This window comes from Delphinus delphis, chromosome 9 (assembly GCF_949987515.2).
Source record: "Delphinus delphis chromosome 9, mDelDel1.2, whole genome shotgun sequence".
Taxonomy (NCBI): domain Eukaryota; kingdom Metazoa; phylum Chordata; class Mammalia; order Artiodactyla; family Delphinidae; genus Delphinus; species Delphinus delphis.
In genome coordinates this window covers 89,261,950-89,276,808 of record NC_082691.1, presented here as the reverse complement: position 1 = coordinate 89,276,808, position 14,859 = coordinate 89,261,950, and the positions used below count along the sequence as shown (strand labels likewise).

General features: G+C 41.8%; 1 protein-coding gene across 11 annotated transcripts in view; it reads right to left on the bottom strand.

Annotated features, from left to right (window-relative positions):
* Positions 1 to 14,859, bottom strand: part of CALD1 (caldesmon 1) — a 184,975-nt gene that overhangs the window by 19,947 nt on the left and 150,169 nt on the right. For 9 of the 11 annotated variants that reach the window (XM_060020927.1, XM_060020925.1, XM_060020926.1 and 6 more), the window contains 4 exons: positions 11,316 to 12,342; positions 9,950 to 10,027; positions 4,611 to 4,753; positions 329 to 587 (listed from right to left, as the gene is read on the bottom strand). In XM_060020927.1, coding sequence (XP_059876910.1) covers positions 329 to 587; positions 4,611 to 4,753; positions 9,950 to 10,027; positions 11,316 to 12,342 — 1,507 coding nt within the window. The remainder of the gene's footprint in view (positions 1 to 328; positions 588 to 4,610; positions 4,754 to 9,949; positions 10,028 to 11,315; positions 12,343 to 14,859) is intronic. The other 2 variants (XM_060020934.1, XM_060020935.1) reach the window with 1 other exon arrangement.

Sequence of the window (14,859 nt, the reverse complement as noted above, 5' to 3'; positions counted from 1 at the left end):
TGGATTAAGACAAGTGGGACCTGGGGAAAATTACAAAAACCTCTCTGTGCCTCAGTTTCCTGATCTGTAAAATGGGGATGAGAAGACGACCCATATCAGAGAGTTCTTAGAATTGCATAAACTAATGTGGATAAAAGTTTTAGAACCATGTCTAGCACACAGCAAGCTGATTAATCTTCAAATGTATTTGTAAGAATTCATGTTCAAAGAGCAGCAGCAGTTCACCTGGGAAGAAACTATTTCCAGGGCTGGAAGGGTCACCAGAGACACATCCTCAGGGGCTCGGGTAACGTAAGACCCCTGACGGGCCACGCCGCACCCGCCTTACCTCCTCTCTGACTCTCCGCTCGGCTTCCTCCTGCTTCCTCCTCTGCCCCTCCTCCTCCAGGACCTTCCTTCGCTCCTCCCTCTTCTTCTTCAGCTCCTCCAGCTCCAAGGCCGCCTCCTGCTGCTTCTGCTTGAGCTTCTCGAACTCCTCGCTTTCAGTTTCCCCGCGGCGGCGGCGCAGCTCCTCCAGCCGCTTGCCAGCTTCCACTTGGGAAGCACCTTCAGCTTCCTTGGCCTCGCTGGCCCTCCCTCCAGGGCGGCTGCAAAGGAGTTGGACACACGTCTGCCTTCCAGCTCCCCTCCTCCCGCCTTAGGGAGGGGATGTCGGTCTGCAGGCTTTGCATCCCACACCGAAATCTCCACTGCCCTCACTGGACAGTGGATCCTCCCACCTGTCCGAGGGGTAAGTTGGGGTCCACCTGGAATCTCCAGGTCTGAATCTGAGTCCCTGCTCTGCCACTTACCCTGGGTTTCCTTGACTGTACGATGGGGGCAAATAGGCACTGTTGGTGGGATTGTAAATTGATGCCGCCACTGTGGAGGCTCCTCAAAAAACTAAAAGTAGAACTGCCATATGACCCAGCAATTCCACTTCTGGGTATTTATTCAAAGAAAATAAAAACAGTGACTCAAAAAGATACATGCATCCCCATGGTCGTGCAGCGTAATTTACAGTAGCCAAGGTATGGAAACAACCCAAGTGTCCATTGATGGATGAATGTATAAAGAAAACGTGGTAAAAATACATACAATGGAATATCATTCAGCCACAAAAAGAAGAAATCTTGTTTAAATACTCATTAACAAGTAGTGAGGGCATTCTTAACTGTATCTGACCATAGGTAGCCCATTTCTGATGCTTTTGTAACAGATGAATTACTACGGTCTAGTATCATTTATTCCATGTAGAGAATGGCACAGTGTTTCTAGCTATGAAGCAAGAAGAATAAAACAGAAAATGAGTTCAAGATTACACAGTTACCAATATTGATCTTATCTGTACGTCTCATGCTTTTAAAATAATGAGGTAGCTCTGAATAAACTACGTCCTTTAGGACTATGCTTTTTAAGCTGCAGCTTGGAAAATCTATTTAGTGGACTGTAATTAGCCTTTAAAAAATGAACTAGAAAATATCAGAGGGCATTGCATGGAACAAGGGAAAAGACCATTTCTTTTTTTTCTTTTTTTTTTTTTTTGCGGTACGCGGGCCTCTCACTGTCGTGGCCTCTCCCGTTGCGGAGCACAGGCTCCGGAGGAACAGGCTCAGCGGCCATGGCTCACGGGCCCAGCCGCTCCGCGGCATGTGGGAACTTCCCGGACTGGGGCACGAACCTGTGTCCCCTGCATCGGCAGGCGGACTCTCAACCACTGCGCCACCAGGGAAGCCCAAGATCATTTCTTGATGTGCTTGTTTCAGTTATAAATATATATGTAGATGTGTAATGGGTTATGATGTAAAATTTCTTACTAGAAGTTGAGGTTAAAAAGTTAAAAAAATATTGTGCTACGTTCTTGATGGTTAAAGATGAACTTTTATTTTTAACTCATTCAAGGTTAGAGTGTCCCTTAAAACTTGGTATTGCTTTTTCAGTCTTAAAGGCCCATAGGCCTGTGACTCCAGAGAGGAACTCTCCCCTTTCAGTTAAAGTCTCTCCATCTTCAGAGATGAGTTTACTCTCTGTGTTCATCGTGTTAGTGTTTGGTAGGACTGAAAAACACATGCCTAGAGAAACTTCTCTGGATTCCACTAGGTGTCACTCAGTCTTTATATTGGGCATTCAAATGCCCATCATTAGGGACTGGTTAAATAAATCATGACCCATCCACCCAGTGGGACACTCTAACATTAACTGTAGGCTTATATTCACTGGTACAGAAGGCTAGCTAAGATACATTGCTATGCACAAAGCAAGAATCACTTTAAAATAGAGATTTATAATTATATACACATATACATACTATATGTATATGTGTGTGTGTCTTGAATGTATATACATAGAGAGCATCTGGAAAAAATGTTACTGGTGGTTTCCTTGGGTGATGGGTACTTAACTTGCTCCTTGAATTGAGATTTTTCATGTCACGTTTTAGAGAAAACAATTTAGCTATAAGAAAACGGGTCTATCAAAGGGAACAGTAATTAAATCCAACAAAAGGAGCTATGCTCAAAACAGGAACAAGAGTTCTGTCCACATCACCTCTGCTCAGACATGCAGGCATGCCCTCAGCATTAGGGTAGCACCAATATGGAAATTTCTTCCAGAAGGTTCTTTCCTCTATCCTTGGCTTCGCTAGGTGAAAGTTGAGATGAACATCAGACCTTTCACCGTGAACACAGCTTGTTTTCAGTTAGACTATTAGGCACTAAGCTAAGGTAAACAGAAGCTCTTACTCCCTTCCTGGCTCCTCACCTTATTACTATATGGAGCAAAATGAGGCGTCTCTGCTTCTATCGGCGTCAACTTCTAGCTGAAACTAAAACTAAGGTATGTTGGCAGCTAAACAAAAACTAACAATATGGTGGCAGCTTGTTTCATTTTTTTTCTGCCCAGACATAGAAAAATTAAAGCAAGAGTCCCATTTACGGGTTCTCACTGCTTAATCTGTTGCCATCCCTTGTGACTTCTCTCTTTGAGTTACCCCGTTATCTGGATTTTCAAACGATGGGCATGTTAATTATTAATTTGAGCTTTGACTGAAGCTGGTTGACAAGTTTGCCGATTGTTAACCAAACTTCTTTCTACTGACAGATTTTTTTAAATGTTATTTCTCTTAACAAAATTGTACTCTTATCTACAACACATGTTTTAAACTATCAAGTAATTAAACACTAATATTATTAGGTAATATTCTTTGAATGCTTTTTATGAACCTGACACTGTTCTAGGGCTTTAACACATTAAACTACTGGCGCTTCAGCAAGCTCTGCACTCAGCTTATCAGCCTGAATCAAACCTGATTTCTAGATTTTCTATGAGTTGCTAATAAACTTCATTTTTACATCTACTTTCTTGCCAATCCCAAGAAACATCTATAGGTTCTACGCTTCTCACTCCTTCACACTTCATTTAGTCTTTGAATACACACCTTTTCTTCCATGTGCTTTCGGCTCTCTTTTGGATAATTGTGACTAGGTTTCTGCTCAAATTTTTGTGTAGAAAAATTGTTTGGGAACAACTATATTTACATAACATCTTAGAGCGGCTGGAAATGTCCATCCTTAGTAGTTCCGTTTGCTTCTGGATGTTACACAGGCTTTGGTGTAAGGAACAGTCTGACTTCCATACAATACCTACTGGGAACTTTCTTCTTTGAAGTGTTCCGGAAAACAGGGTCTACAGGCAAGGCGGCTGCCAAAGAACAGCCCCATGGGAATCCATGTTACGGGGACCCAAGACTTTTCCAGAACACCTGGCACAGCAGCCAGGGACGTAACAGAGATTGGAATTTGGCACTAGCAGTTGGAGGGAGTGTGTGTGTGGGAATGGGGCACAGAGAGTTAGGTAGCCAGGTGTCCACGGCAAGCTTCTGCAACTTGAGTCCTTCTACAAAGCTGATGGGGGGCCCTCCATAGTCAACGTACCTAGAAGTGAGGATTTGCCTGCATATACTTGTCTATCTGTCCTAAAATCAATCGCCGTAATGGGGGAGGGGATAAGGAGGGGAAGCTGAAGCTCTGCAAGAGGGTTTCCCAAAACTGGAGCATTAGTTGCATGCCCTCTTCCTCCCTCTGAGAGATTCCCAAGGCAAATTAACAGCAAGCGCTCTCAAAGTGGTAAAGAGAGCTGACTCATTTAGTTTAACCCAATGTTTCCAAAGTATTTGGCCACAGGGAAATCTAAGTTTTATGCAGCAATTTATTTACAACCTTTAGAAAATACATTCTTTAAAATGGTACTGAGAAGGGTCTCTTAGGAAGTTGGGTGGACCATACAGAGAATGAGTCAATGACAACTCCAGTCATGTTTTCTAATAAACTGATCTTACATGAACATATTAGATCAGTGAACAAAAACATGGCTGCCAAGCATGATCTGCCTTGCCAAATAATGGGAAAAGCAGATCAAACCTTGTCTGAGCAATGCCTGCTGGTCTCCTGTTAGTGTCTGATAGCCAGACCGGCTGACTGAGTATCTGTAAGACAATGGCCAATGACCTCACAACAAAAGTAGGTTGCCTGTTAGCACATTTCTGTCTGGAAGCACAGGGTAGGGAGACTGATTATTACTATTATTTTTTCACATATGAACACAGTCACTGTTAACTAGCCACAACTTCTTACCTGAAAGTATTCTCAGTGTGTTTAAGTTTGTGGGTCATGAATTCTCCATTCTGCGACTTCATTTCTGTAAATCCCTTCTTTCCATCCAAGAAGCTCTTAACTTCTTTGCTTTCTTTGTCCCTTTTAGTCTTCTCATCTTTGATCTAATCAACGGTACATATCAGGAAGAAACATAATGATAATAATCTTAATTAGGTTTTGGTTGGTATCACCAAATAAGACCCAACATCGTTAGGAAGCCAGAAAACTCAGAAGTAAAACAAACTACTGGAGAATGATGTGGTAGAGCTGGAATCAGAGGAAATTCTTAGAGCATAAGCTGTGGTCCTCTAGCCTCTGAGCAATGACCTTGACCACAATTTTAGGAGGTCAGGATCATCGCTTATTGCACTGAGGTTTTATTTTCGAAAGTAGTGGAGGTGTTACCATTTAGAAACTATTGTGTTCTGGGAACTCCACATAAGAGTGGTTGTGTTCAGTTCCCACTGGGAGGAGCAATTATTAGTGTGGCCTTGATGGGAGAATGGCCAGGTTGCTTGGATGAAGGGCACTTCTTTGAGAAGGACACAGATGTGTTGAGGAGGGAATAAGAAACCTATTGAGCCAGATCTGTCAAGCCAATTTTGGCAGATGTCAGAGGAAGACATTTTAATCAAATGAATTTTAATCAAATGAATTTGATTTTATTTTAATCAAATATTTTTGATTAAATATTTTAATCAAATGAATAACTAGGGTCCCCAGGATAGAAGACATAATAACCCTGCTTTTAGCGGGATGACTCAGAGACCTGTGGGGCCATGTTTGTAGTCATCTCAACCACCAAAGATAGAATGGAACAGGAAAAATTCCAGGGTTGACTTTGACTTCCATTGAAGGTAATAATTTAGTCTCTGGAAGTGGCTTTATGATTGTTGTGGAAGACAGAAGAAGGTGAGACATGGAGAGCAGGTGTTAGCTTTAATTTTTTTTGTGTGGGTTTTGTGTTACAAGTTCCTCCCAGTAAGTGAGACAGATTATTTCAAAGTATACTGAATTTACATAGCTTTGGGGGGGGGGTAAAGGAGTTCAAATTACTTTATCATCTCACCCATTCTTAAAAAATGAGTGTGAAAACAGGTGAGGCTCATTATTTCTCATTTCAAGACAAACAGTGACAAAGCACTAACATTATAAAGAAACCTAAGGAGGAGGGTTTGGGCGTAAGAACTCAGGGCTTCAGGGACTGCCCAGGATGGTCTCCCCTTACCTCATCACTCACCTCTTCGCAGCTGTTATAGTTCAGATACCTAACCCCCGCCAAAGTGCATGTTTTACTAAGCAGAGGACATTTTTTTGCTATTTACTGATGAACCTTCGGTAGTCCTTTGCCTGACTGCCTTTGTTGAGTATTATTTGATTAAATTACTATCGATGGACTATTCACTACCATGTTGCCCTAATCAGTTAAGACTTTAATCTTTCTCCGAGGGGCATTTATCTAGGACATCCCTTGGACATGCTGAAGAGGGGGGCTGTTATTTTGCCATTCTCTCTGAGAGCTTTGTAATGCGAGTTTTAGTTCTATTGCTGTCAACAAACTAGCTGTTGCTTTAAGTCACCTAGCTTTTATGGAATGCTGGCTCCATGTACATAAAAAGAGAGGGGTGCACTAGACGATCCCTTCCTAATCTTTCATCCTGTCATTTCCCTCTTGGCTCCAGATTTGTCCTGAGAGGCGACAGAGAAGAGAAGGAAGCTCCTAGTCTGTCCTACAGCTTTAATAAGGCTCCTTGGTGACTATCCTTGCCTGATGGTAAATCAGTATTCATTGGGCAGGCGGGAGCAAGCAAAGTCTCTTCTCATTTTGACCTACCTTGTTGGGTATAGTTCCAGAAACTATGGACTGGAGTTTATATCCTGGTTAAGAAGTATCTGGGGATACACGTTTAAGGGTGAGAGGGTCCCATTTCAGGGAACCTTGAAAGAAATTGTGAGTCAAATCTCATAGTTTGTGGAGCACTATACAGAGAGAAATTCCCTTTAACTGGTTTCTCCTATCTTGGAGTCTGAGATATTTCCCAGATACCTCCCAAAATGTACTACCTAATTTACCATCCAAAGATGTGTATAAAATAGATTTGTAAAACAATACATGTCTAACAGAAGAAAAATCCCTTTTTTTCAAGCTCTGCCTTTATTGGCAAAGTTATGGTAGATGGTATGCTTATATTCTCTTTGGAAGACTTTCTTAGAAAAATTCCCAATGAAATAATGATAATGATGCTGACTGCAAATTATTTTTTCTTTCCGGGAAATGAATAAAGTAATTCCATAACACTTTAAGAAGCACAGTGGGTTGGATTCTATAGCAAATTCAACCTAAGCTAATGGGATATTCTGAGCCCACTCGGAAAAGCATTAGAGCCTCTAGATCAAAATGTTACCGTGAAGAGAATCTGTGCTGATGGATTAATACAGGGTTACATATCCTGAAGGAGCTAAAGTGCTTCCTATACAGATAACACCAGCATGCTCATATGAAAGGCTCTGGTCAAATGTGATCATTGGGATAACACTAGGGGTATCTGGGCTATTCAGTGGGATAACACATGGGTGTATGTGTGTGGGGTGGGAATTCCAGTGACATGCCCTTGTGCCAGAGAGACACTCAGAAGGTTGTGAGCAAGTCGGAAAGGACCGAGACGCCAGTCTCTGTGCTGTATCGCTTTGCATCATTTGATTCCAGAATAGTGATAAGAACTGTTGCAAGTTACAGTTTTTCAGACTAAGTTGAATATACTTTTGCTAGATTCAGAAGCCTCAGTTCCTTTTCCAAGTCCAACGTCTACCCCGTGGATATATATCCTTGCTACTTGCTACTGGTCCACGGACAACATGGATTTCACCAGGGAGCCGAGGCTCTACCCAGATCCACTGAGTCAGAGTCTGTGTTTCACAAGCTCCCAGGTGATCAGCATGCACACTGATGTTTAGTGAGAGGCTTTGGCCTCCGTGATATTAATATCAGTTTCAATGTTATATGAATAGCTCTGCTGGGAACTGTTTTCCTCTTAGAGGGCAGAACAAAAAAAGAGCTCTGGGGTCAAGAACTAAAAGGAGGCATTTTATAGCACAGGGAACTATATTCAGTATCCTATGATAAACTGGAAAAGAATATCAAAAAAGAGAATGTATATATATGCATAACTGAATCACTTTGCTGTACAGCAGAAATTAACACAACACTGCACTTCGACTATACTTCAATAAAAATTTTTTTTTTAAATTAAAAGGAGGCATTTTATAGTTGGGGAAGAGAAAAAGCTAAATTAGGTTTCAAGGTTGCTGGTCACCAGCGATCCATCACCACAAAGAGTTAAACTGCAGTGGGAGAAAGAGGTTTTTTGTAAGGTATTGGAGTGAGTTCTGGAAATGTTGCTCACCTGACGTTTGTGTTTACCTATCCTACGTAGCTCCTTGAATTCAAAAGAAAGACTTTTTTTGAGGGGGGGGAACAAAAAGGTGGGATGCGGGGCGGGGATGGAGGAGGGCGTTTAAAATGGCTAAATCATGTAAAGTATGATTTAAAGTTATCTACATGAAACAACTACACAAATAGCTGGAGAGGGGGAAAATCTAGTCCTTCAACTAGTAATTTATGTATGCAATGTTAAAACAGGAATAGCAGATTTTTTTAAGCTTGGGTTGAGGAGCTAATCTGTCCTCGCGTCAAAAAGAGGCCAAGTTTTGGGACACTGGAATGTGCTGGAGGGCAAACAGGGAAAGAGACAGGTCTGAAATCATCATACCATGGCCATTATTGAACTGGGGCCTTATCTGAAAAGAGGCAAAAGGATGATTGGATGATTGCTGATGAGCCCCTTCTAGCTCACGGACATAATACATGAACACAGAATGCCTTGGTCATTAAAAACAAATCACGTCTTGGTGAACTGAGTTAAATCAGGATGAATTCAAACAGTTATTCAGCCTCTCCTGCTCCACATAAACTTAATCCCTGAATTATGATTTCATGCCCTCTTCCTTCTGGACTGAAAGATACTCCCCACAAAACACTAGCTTTAGAGATGAACCCATGTGGGATATTTCTGTTTGAGTTTAGTCCCAAGGTAATTTTCATTTTTTGGAGATGAATTTGTAGGTGTTCTTCTGTTACAAAATGAGAACTATGGTTCCCAACACGTTTAACAATTTCTTTAGCTGCTTCATTAGAGCCAAATTCAATTTTCTACTTATTAGTATTTACTCTTTCTCCTGCTTTTAACTGGGCAGTGTTCACATTCAGTTTTCACTCCCAAGCCACCACAAGTTCTATTAGAAACAGGGAGGAACACATACCGTAAACAAAATAAACATAACATGAACTAGGAGTTCTTACTTTTTACATGAATGTTAGGAAAAAAAGTTTAAGAAAATAACCATCCCCCTGCTTAATCTCATCTATTTGCTAAATATGGATTTTTCTGTGTCTTACTCTATGCCATAATGGGCAGAGAAATGCAGCAGGAGTCCATTTGAGTTGGAGCTCAATAGCTACAATTCAGTCCCACAGGCAGAGTAATTCAAGTCTTTTTACCTTTGATACTTTAATTTTACCATGTTTAAGTACTTTGAACTTGTTAAATACTGTCACAGTTTTTAGGATTGCTTGGAACTGACATAAGCATGATGGTTAAAGCAAGGTCAGGCTTTCTGATGTAGCATTTTAATTATGTCGGGGGCATAATGACATTCTCTCTGCAGCTCTGGTCCACTGACTTGTTTACTTACCTACAGTCAAACACCCTGGCACCAGCTCCTGTGTGTGCCTCAGAAATGCAATGCAGAACATTGTGCCAAACTTTTCTTTTGAAAACCAAATATCATCTTCAGTTCATCAAATTTTTTACTGAGATGTGTGGGAGTATTTTTCCTTTGAAAAGTTAAATCATTAATCAAAGCCAGTTGGAAATATTTCATGATCGAAACAAAAGTAGGATGGCTCAAGGAAAACAAAATAGCACTTGGGAGAGGAGAAAGTGGGTAAGATTGATCAGAGGAGTGTTTTTCAAGCTTTCTGACTGTGACCCACAGTAAATAAGGACAATTTATATCACAGTGAAATACTTACTGGCCATGATGCCGTCTGATATTTTCTATCTATTTCATTTTAAAAATGCAGATTGACACATTTAGCTAATTTTGGGATGCTTTAGGTTGATTTCACCATTCAATGGATCATGAGTCATGGCTTGAAAAACACTGGATTAGAGGTTACAGTTTTCATCAGACCTGAAATGTCGTGGAACACTGCTCTCTGTTGCTTTATGGCTAGGTTCTTTCTCAATGATATTTACCTCTTCTTTTTTGAAGGTAGGCTTGTCTTCTTGGGACTTTCCTCTTTTAGCTTGCATTTTAGCCCCCCTTTCTTCTTCCTTTTTATTTTCAAGAATGGTAAGGTCACTCATTTAAAAGAAGCCCTTGCTAGCTTACAAGAGTGAGAGGGTGCTCAGGTCACTCTGCATGTGGTGTGAAGTGACTTCTCTTAGGCTGTCCCAGTGCTCACATTCCCGCCCCGTGCCAGTGGTTCTAAACAGCAACGTGGGATAGTTTCCTCCCCGCAGAATCTTTTCTCATGAGCCTGCCATCGTGCTCACTGAAATCTAGCGTGATGTGGTGCATCTAGTGCGTGTGGACAAATCTTGTGTGTGGTCTGGTGCATCTTGTTCCTGATCATCTCAATGGAAGCTGTGTTTATGAGCCCCTTGTAAGAAGCAGGAGTGAAAGACAACTGCAGTGCAAGGCAGACTTAGCGATAGAGAGTTCTCTATGGAAAGGTGGATACACAAGCATTTCTTTTTTCTTTTTCTTTTTTTTTTGCGGGGTAGATGGTGGTGGTACGGTGGTGGTGGTTAGGTATAGTGCTCTTAATGCAGCCTTGCAGACAGATGAAAAAATATTTCTTAGCTTACAAATATTCCCCCACCCCCTATTTCCACACTTCCTTGTGCTACATAAATTTGTGTCACCCAGATGGTAAAAGACGCAAAATGTGTGCTCTTAATTGCCAGTCAGTTTTAAGTTGATGCTACCCCAGATGAATGGCTTTCTGCAAGTTTACATTAAGCTCAGGTCTACATGATGGCAAATCAGGGTTTTGACACTTATAAAAGGTCCAAACTGCCTCCTTTCCCTCCCTTATTACCAGTTAATTCCAAGGGGGTTATTTTGCCTCCTTAAGATGATATTTCTGACCATGATTCATCATGTCAGTTTCCCACCCCAACTTTTAGCATATTTTATTAAATGCCAAACACACAGATAAAGTGAGGAGTTATGGTCCCCCTGCCTCATGTAGACCTGTGGATAGAGATAAGTTGTTAAAAAGGAATGAGTTTAGATGCAGTGCAGAATCATAAGTCAATGCAGCACCACCACATTTGTCATCTTTGGGTTAATTCATTTTTTCTGGTATTCATAGCAACCAAGCACAGAGCAATTCACTTCTCTCTGGTTGTACCAGTAAATTTGGTTGGTGGAATAGTTAGCTATCAATTGATTGCTTTATGCTTGCACATTGCTGTGACCTAAAAAAATGAGCAGCTTGCCAAATGATCAAGCACGTGGGGCTGTAGGAATGTGGGCTCAGTCCCAAATTTGATGTGCATTACATTTCTCGTAAGTTGCAGGCATCACACATTTGGTGCAAAATGTTTACTGTACCTGTTTCTTTTGGACAGCTGTCTGAAGTTTATCTTCTTGTACTTTCTTTTCATTGACCCATTTCCCTTCTGTTTTCTCCTCTACCTTTTCCCCTTTTATCTTTTTCTCTTGCATTTCCCTTTTTTTCTCTTCTAGTTGCTTCTTACGTTTTTGCTCTTCTATCTTAGCTCTCTCTTCTTCCTCTGCCTTTGCCCTCTGCCTCTCCTCTGCTGCCCTTCTCTCCTCCTCCTTAATCCTTTCCCTCTCCTTTGCCCTCTGCCTCTCCTCTGCTGCCCTTCTTTCCTCCTCCTTAATCCTTTCCCTCTCCTTTGCCTCCTGTCTTTCTCTCTCTTGTGCAGCTGCTTTTTCTTCTGCTTCCTTTCTCGCTTTCTCCTCTGCTATTTTTTGTTCTTGCTCGACTTTAATTCTCTCTCTTTCTTCTGCTTCCAACCTGGCCCTTTCTGCCTCAGCTCTTTCCCTTGCTTTCTGTTCCATCTTTTCATTATGGGGAATCTCATGTGAGCCTTTTTCCCTCTCCTCTTCTGTCTTAGGCTCATCTGTACCGATCTGCCCATTTTTCAATGACATTACTGTTTCCTCCTGGGTTTCTGCTGCTTTCTCTTCTGCCACCACCTCTACCTGATTTTCTTCAATGCTCCCTTGCTTTGGCTTCTCCTCTTCCTCTTCTTCTTCCTCCTTTTCTTTTTCTTCTTCCTTTTTCTCTTCAGCATCCATCCAATCATTCTTCTGGTGGGACTTGGTGACTGTTTCTGTTTCCTCTATCTCGTATCTTTCCCGGCGACTTTCGCTTTTTTCTTCCTTCTCTGCCATTTCATTTTCTGCTGTGTTGTTTTGCATTCTTCTGCTGGGTAGCAACAAACTTGCATCTGCTATTGTTGGGTCAGAATCCTTTTGGCGCTCCAGTGCTTCCTGGAGGCGTTTCTGGCGTCTTTCCTCCCGCCGGGCCAGGCGCTCCAGGAGTGCAGCCTCATCGTCGGCCTCCACCTGAGTGTCTGTGGTGGTCGTCTTGACCTCCTCGTCGGGCACACTGGACAACAGAAACAACAGCAAGGGCAGCTTGCTGATTAATCAGTCAGCTGGACTCATGTGCTGTGCCACATGGGAACATGCAGATATATACATCTCCCCATATACAACCCCATATTAGTACATTCCTGCCTGGCTTTCAATAGGCAGCATATGCAAATCTTTGCCCATGGTCTCTGTCTGGCCATGGGGAATCTATTCTGCATACTAGAAGTGCTCTGAGTATTAATGCCACCTGGGCATTTTGCCTCAAGCAACAATTGATGAGCATTAATGTGTAAATACCTCAGCTCCCCTCACCTTTGGTATCAGATAGCGCTGAGGTGCCTGTACCACAGTGGATCTTAGAGTTCCCTGGTGGAATTAAGCTCCTGATACCCACAGTGGTAATTTGCTTGGTAAATTACCTTGGTAATTACCTTGCTCCGCAGTGAAACCTTTATTTGGTTGCCTTCCCTTCTCTGTCCCACTTCCTCACACCGCTACCACTTTTTCCTGGGATCATGTTACAAGTAAACTGTGCTCAAATCTTTGTTTCAGAATCTGACTTTCAGGGAACTCAAACTAAGTCAAGAACCAAACTGAAGAAACGAATTCCTCTTGTATCAAGTAGTGTCCCCACGTGTTGCCAAGTCATCTGGAATTCCTGATCTGGATTGCTGGAACACTAAACACTTTGAGAGGATGGGAGTGTACGTTATAGTGTGGAGATGCTATACTCAGGCCAGTGACCCCCCTGGTGGAGACATCTAACTGTCCACTACAACTTATGCTCCTCTTTCCTTAGTCGCAGGGAAGTGATTGCCTGTCAAGGATTATATTTCCCACCCTCCCCTCTTCCTCGCACCTAGGTGGGGCCCCGTGACCAATAATCCCAATGAAATGTGAGCAGAAGTGCGATGTCCAGACCAGGACAAGCAAGAAGCAGAGGTACATTCTCTTCCCTTTCTATCTCTGTCTACTGGCTAGATCAGAGGACTCCAAAGCCCCTGAAGCTGACAGAGTCACAGGAGGAAAGAAGCTAGGGAACCAGTGCTACCAGTCAGAAATACCCACGCTGGACTAGTATGTGTTACTGCATCAAACTACTAAAATTTGGGGACCCATTGTTAAAGCAGCTGACGTTGCCCTAACTATTAAATATACCATCTCCGTTCTTTGTCAAGATTTCCATGAATAAAGGGGCTCTTGCCCTTCTTTTCTGCAGTAGACCAAAGGACAGTTAAATTTGATGTTTATAAAAAAAGAAAAAATCTCTAAAATCCAAACTGTAGCACGTCCACCACTGTGCTCACTATTGCAGGATGCTGGACACTGCCCATGCCAGGGGTGTTGGTCTTCACTGCAGGAAACAGCCAGTCATGTGATACTAGGGCTGTGACCAGAGTTGGAAGAACATGTCTTGCAATGTTTAGAAACTCCATCAAATTTCATGGTTCATACCAACCTTGGCCCTTTTGAAGTTCAAGTTCACTTAATTTTGGAAAAACATATTTCACATTTAACAACAAGAAATGGCAGACTAAAGGCTAGATTCTAAACTTTCTTGGCCTCAGCTGTTGTTGTAAGACACTGTCTCCATGAATTAGACACATAAGGATTAAATTTCTCTGAAAATGCAAATAGTTTAGGATTTAAGGGGGAAAATCTATATACATAAGGCATTTGGATCAACTGAATTCAAATAATTTTTAAGAGGTACCCCAAATTCCACAATGCTAGCTGGCTTAAAGAACTCGAGTTAAGAAACAACAGACTCTACTGAACCTTTCTTTGCTATTTATAAATCAGGACAGCAATCAACAGGAGAAGTTGAGTACCAGTCAGTTGTTTAGCCCCAAGAAGAATACTTATTCTTCTTGGGGCTAATTAGTATGTCAGAGGTAAATCATATGTTATCAGATCTGAATATGCGCTGCTAAAAAAAGGAATTTTGTACTCATCAATGCATGAAATAACTAATAATAGTACAATGTGAAAAAAGAAGAGAAACACAAGTAGAAGCAAGATTTTAAAAGCTAGAAAACTATAGGCACTAGTAATTTCTTAAGGCATTGTTGATTACTCACTAATAACCAGATTCACAAAAGGCCTTAAAATGTCATTATTAAACTCTTTCTTTCCCATCCCCTTCAACTCAGAAATAGAAAAGGCAGTGAAGCCTATGTAGCCCTGATCTGTAAGACTCTGCTACCATCTTCCTAATAATGGTCAAAATTACTATGCGCAAGCACTGTGCATTTTACAGGTATTATCATCTCATTTAAATTTAACAACATTCCTAAAAGAAAGCTATGATTTTTACTTCCATTGGACTGAAGAAATACAGTTAGTGAAGAAAAGGTCAAGCTGGGATTCAAAGCCAGGTAGTGAACCCCAGAGAACCTCTTTGCTATACTCCCTCCCTAATCAGGAGCTACTTACCGAGGGACAAAGTCTGTTTTTCCACCTAACCAAGAAGCTTCCTGATTGAGTCATCCTGCCTGCCAGCATGTTCACCACTGCCTTCAGAAACCCT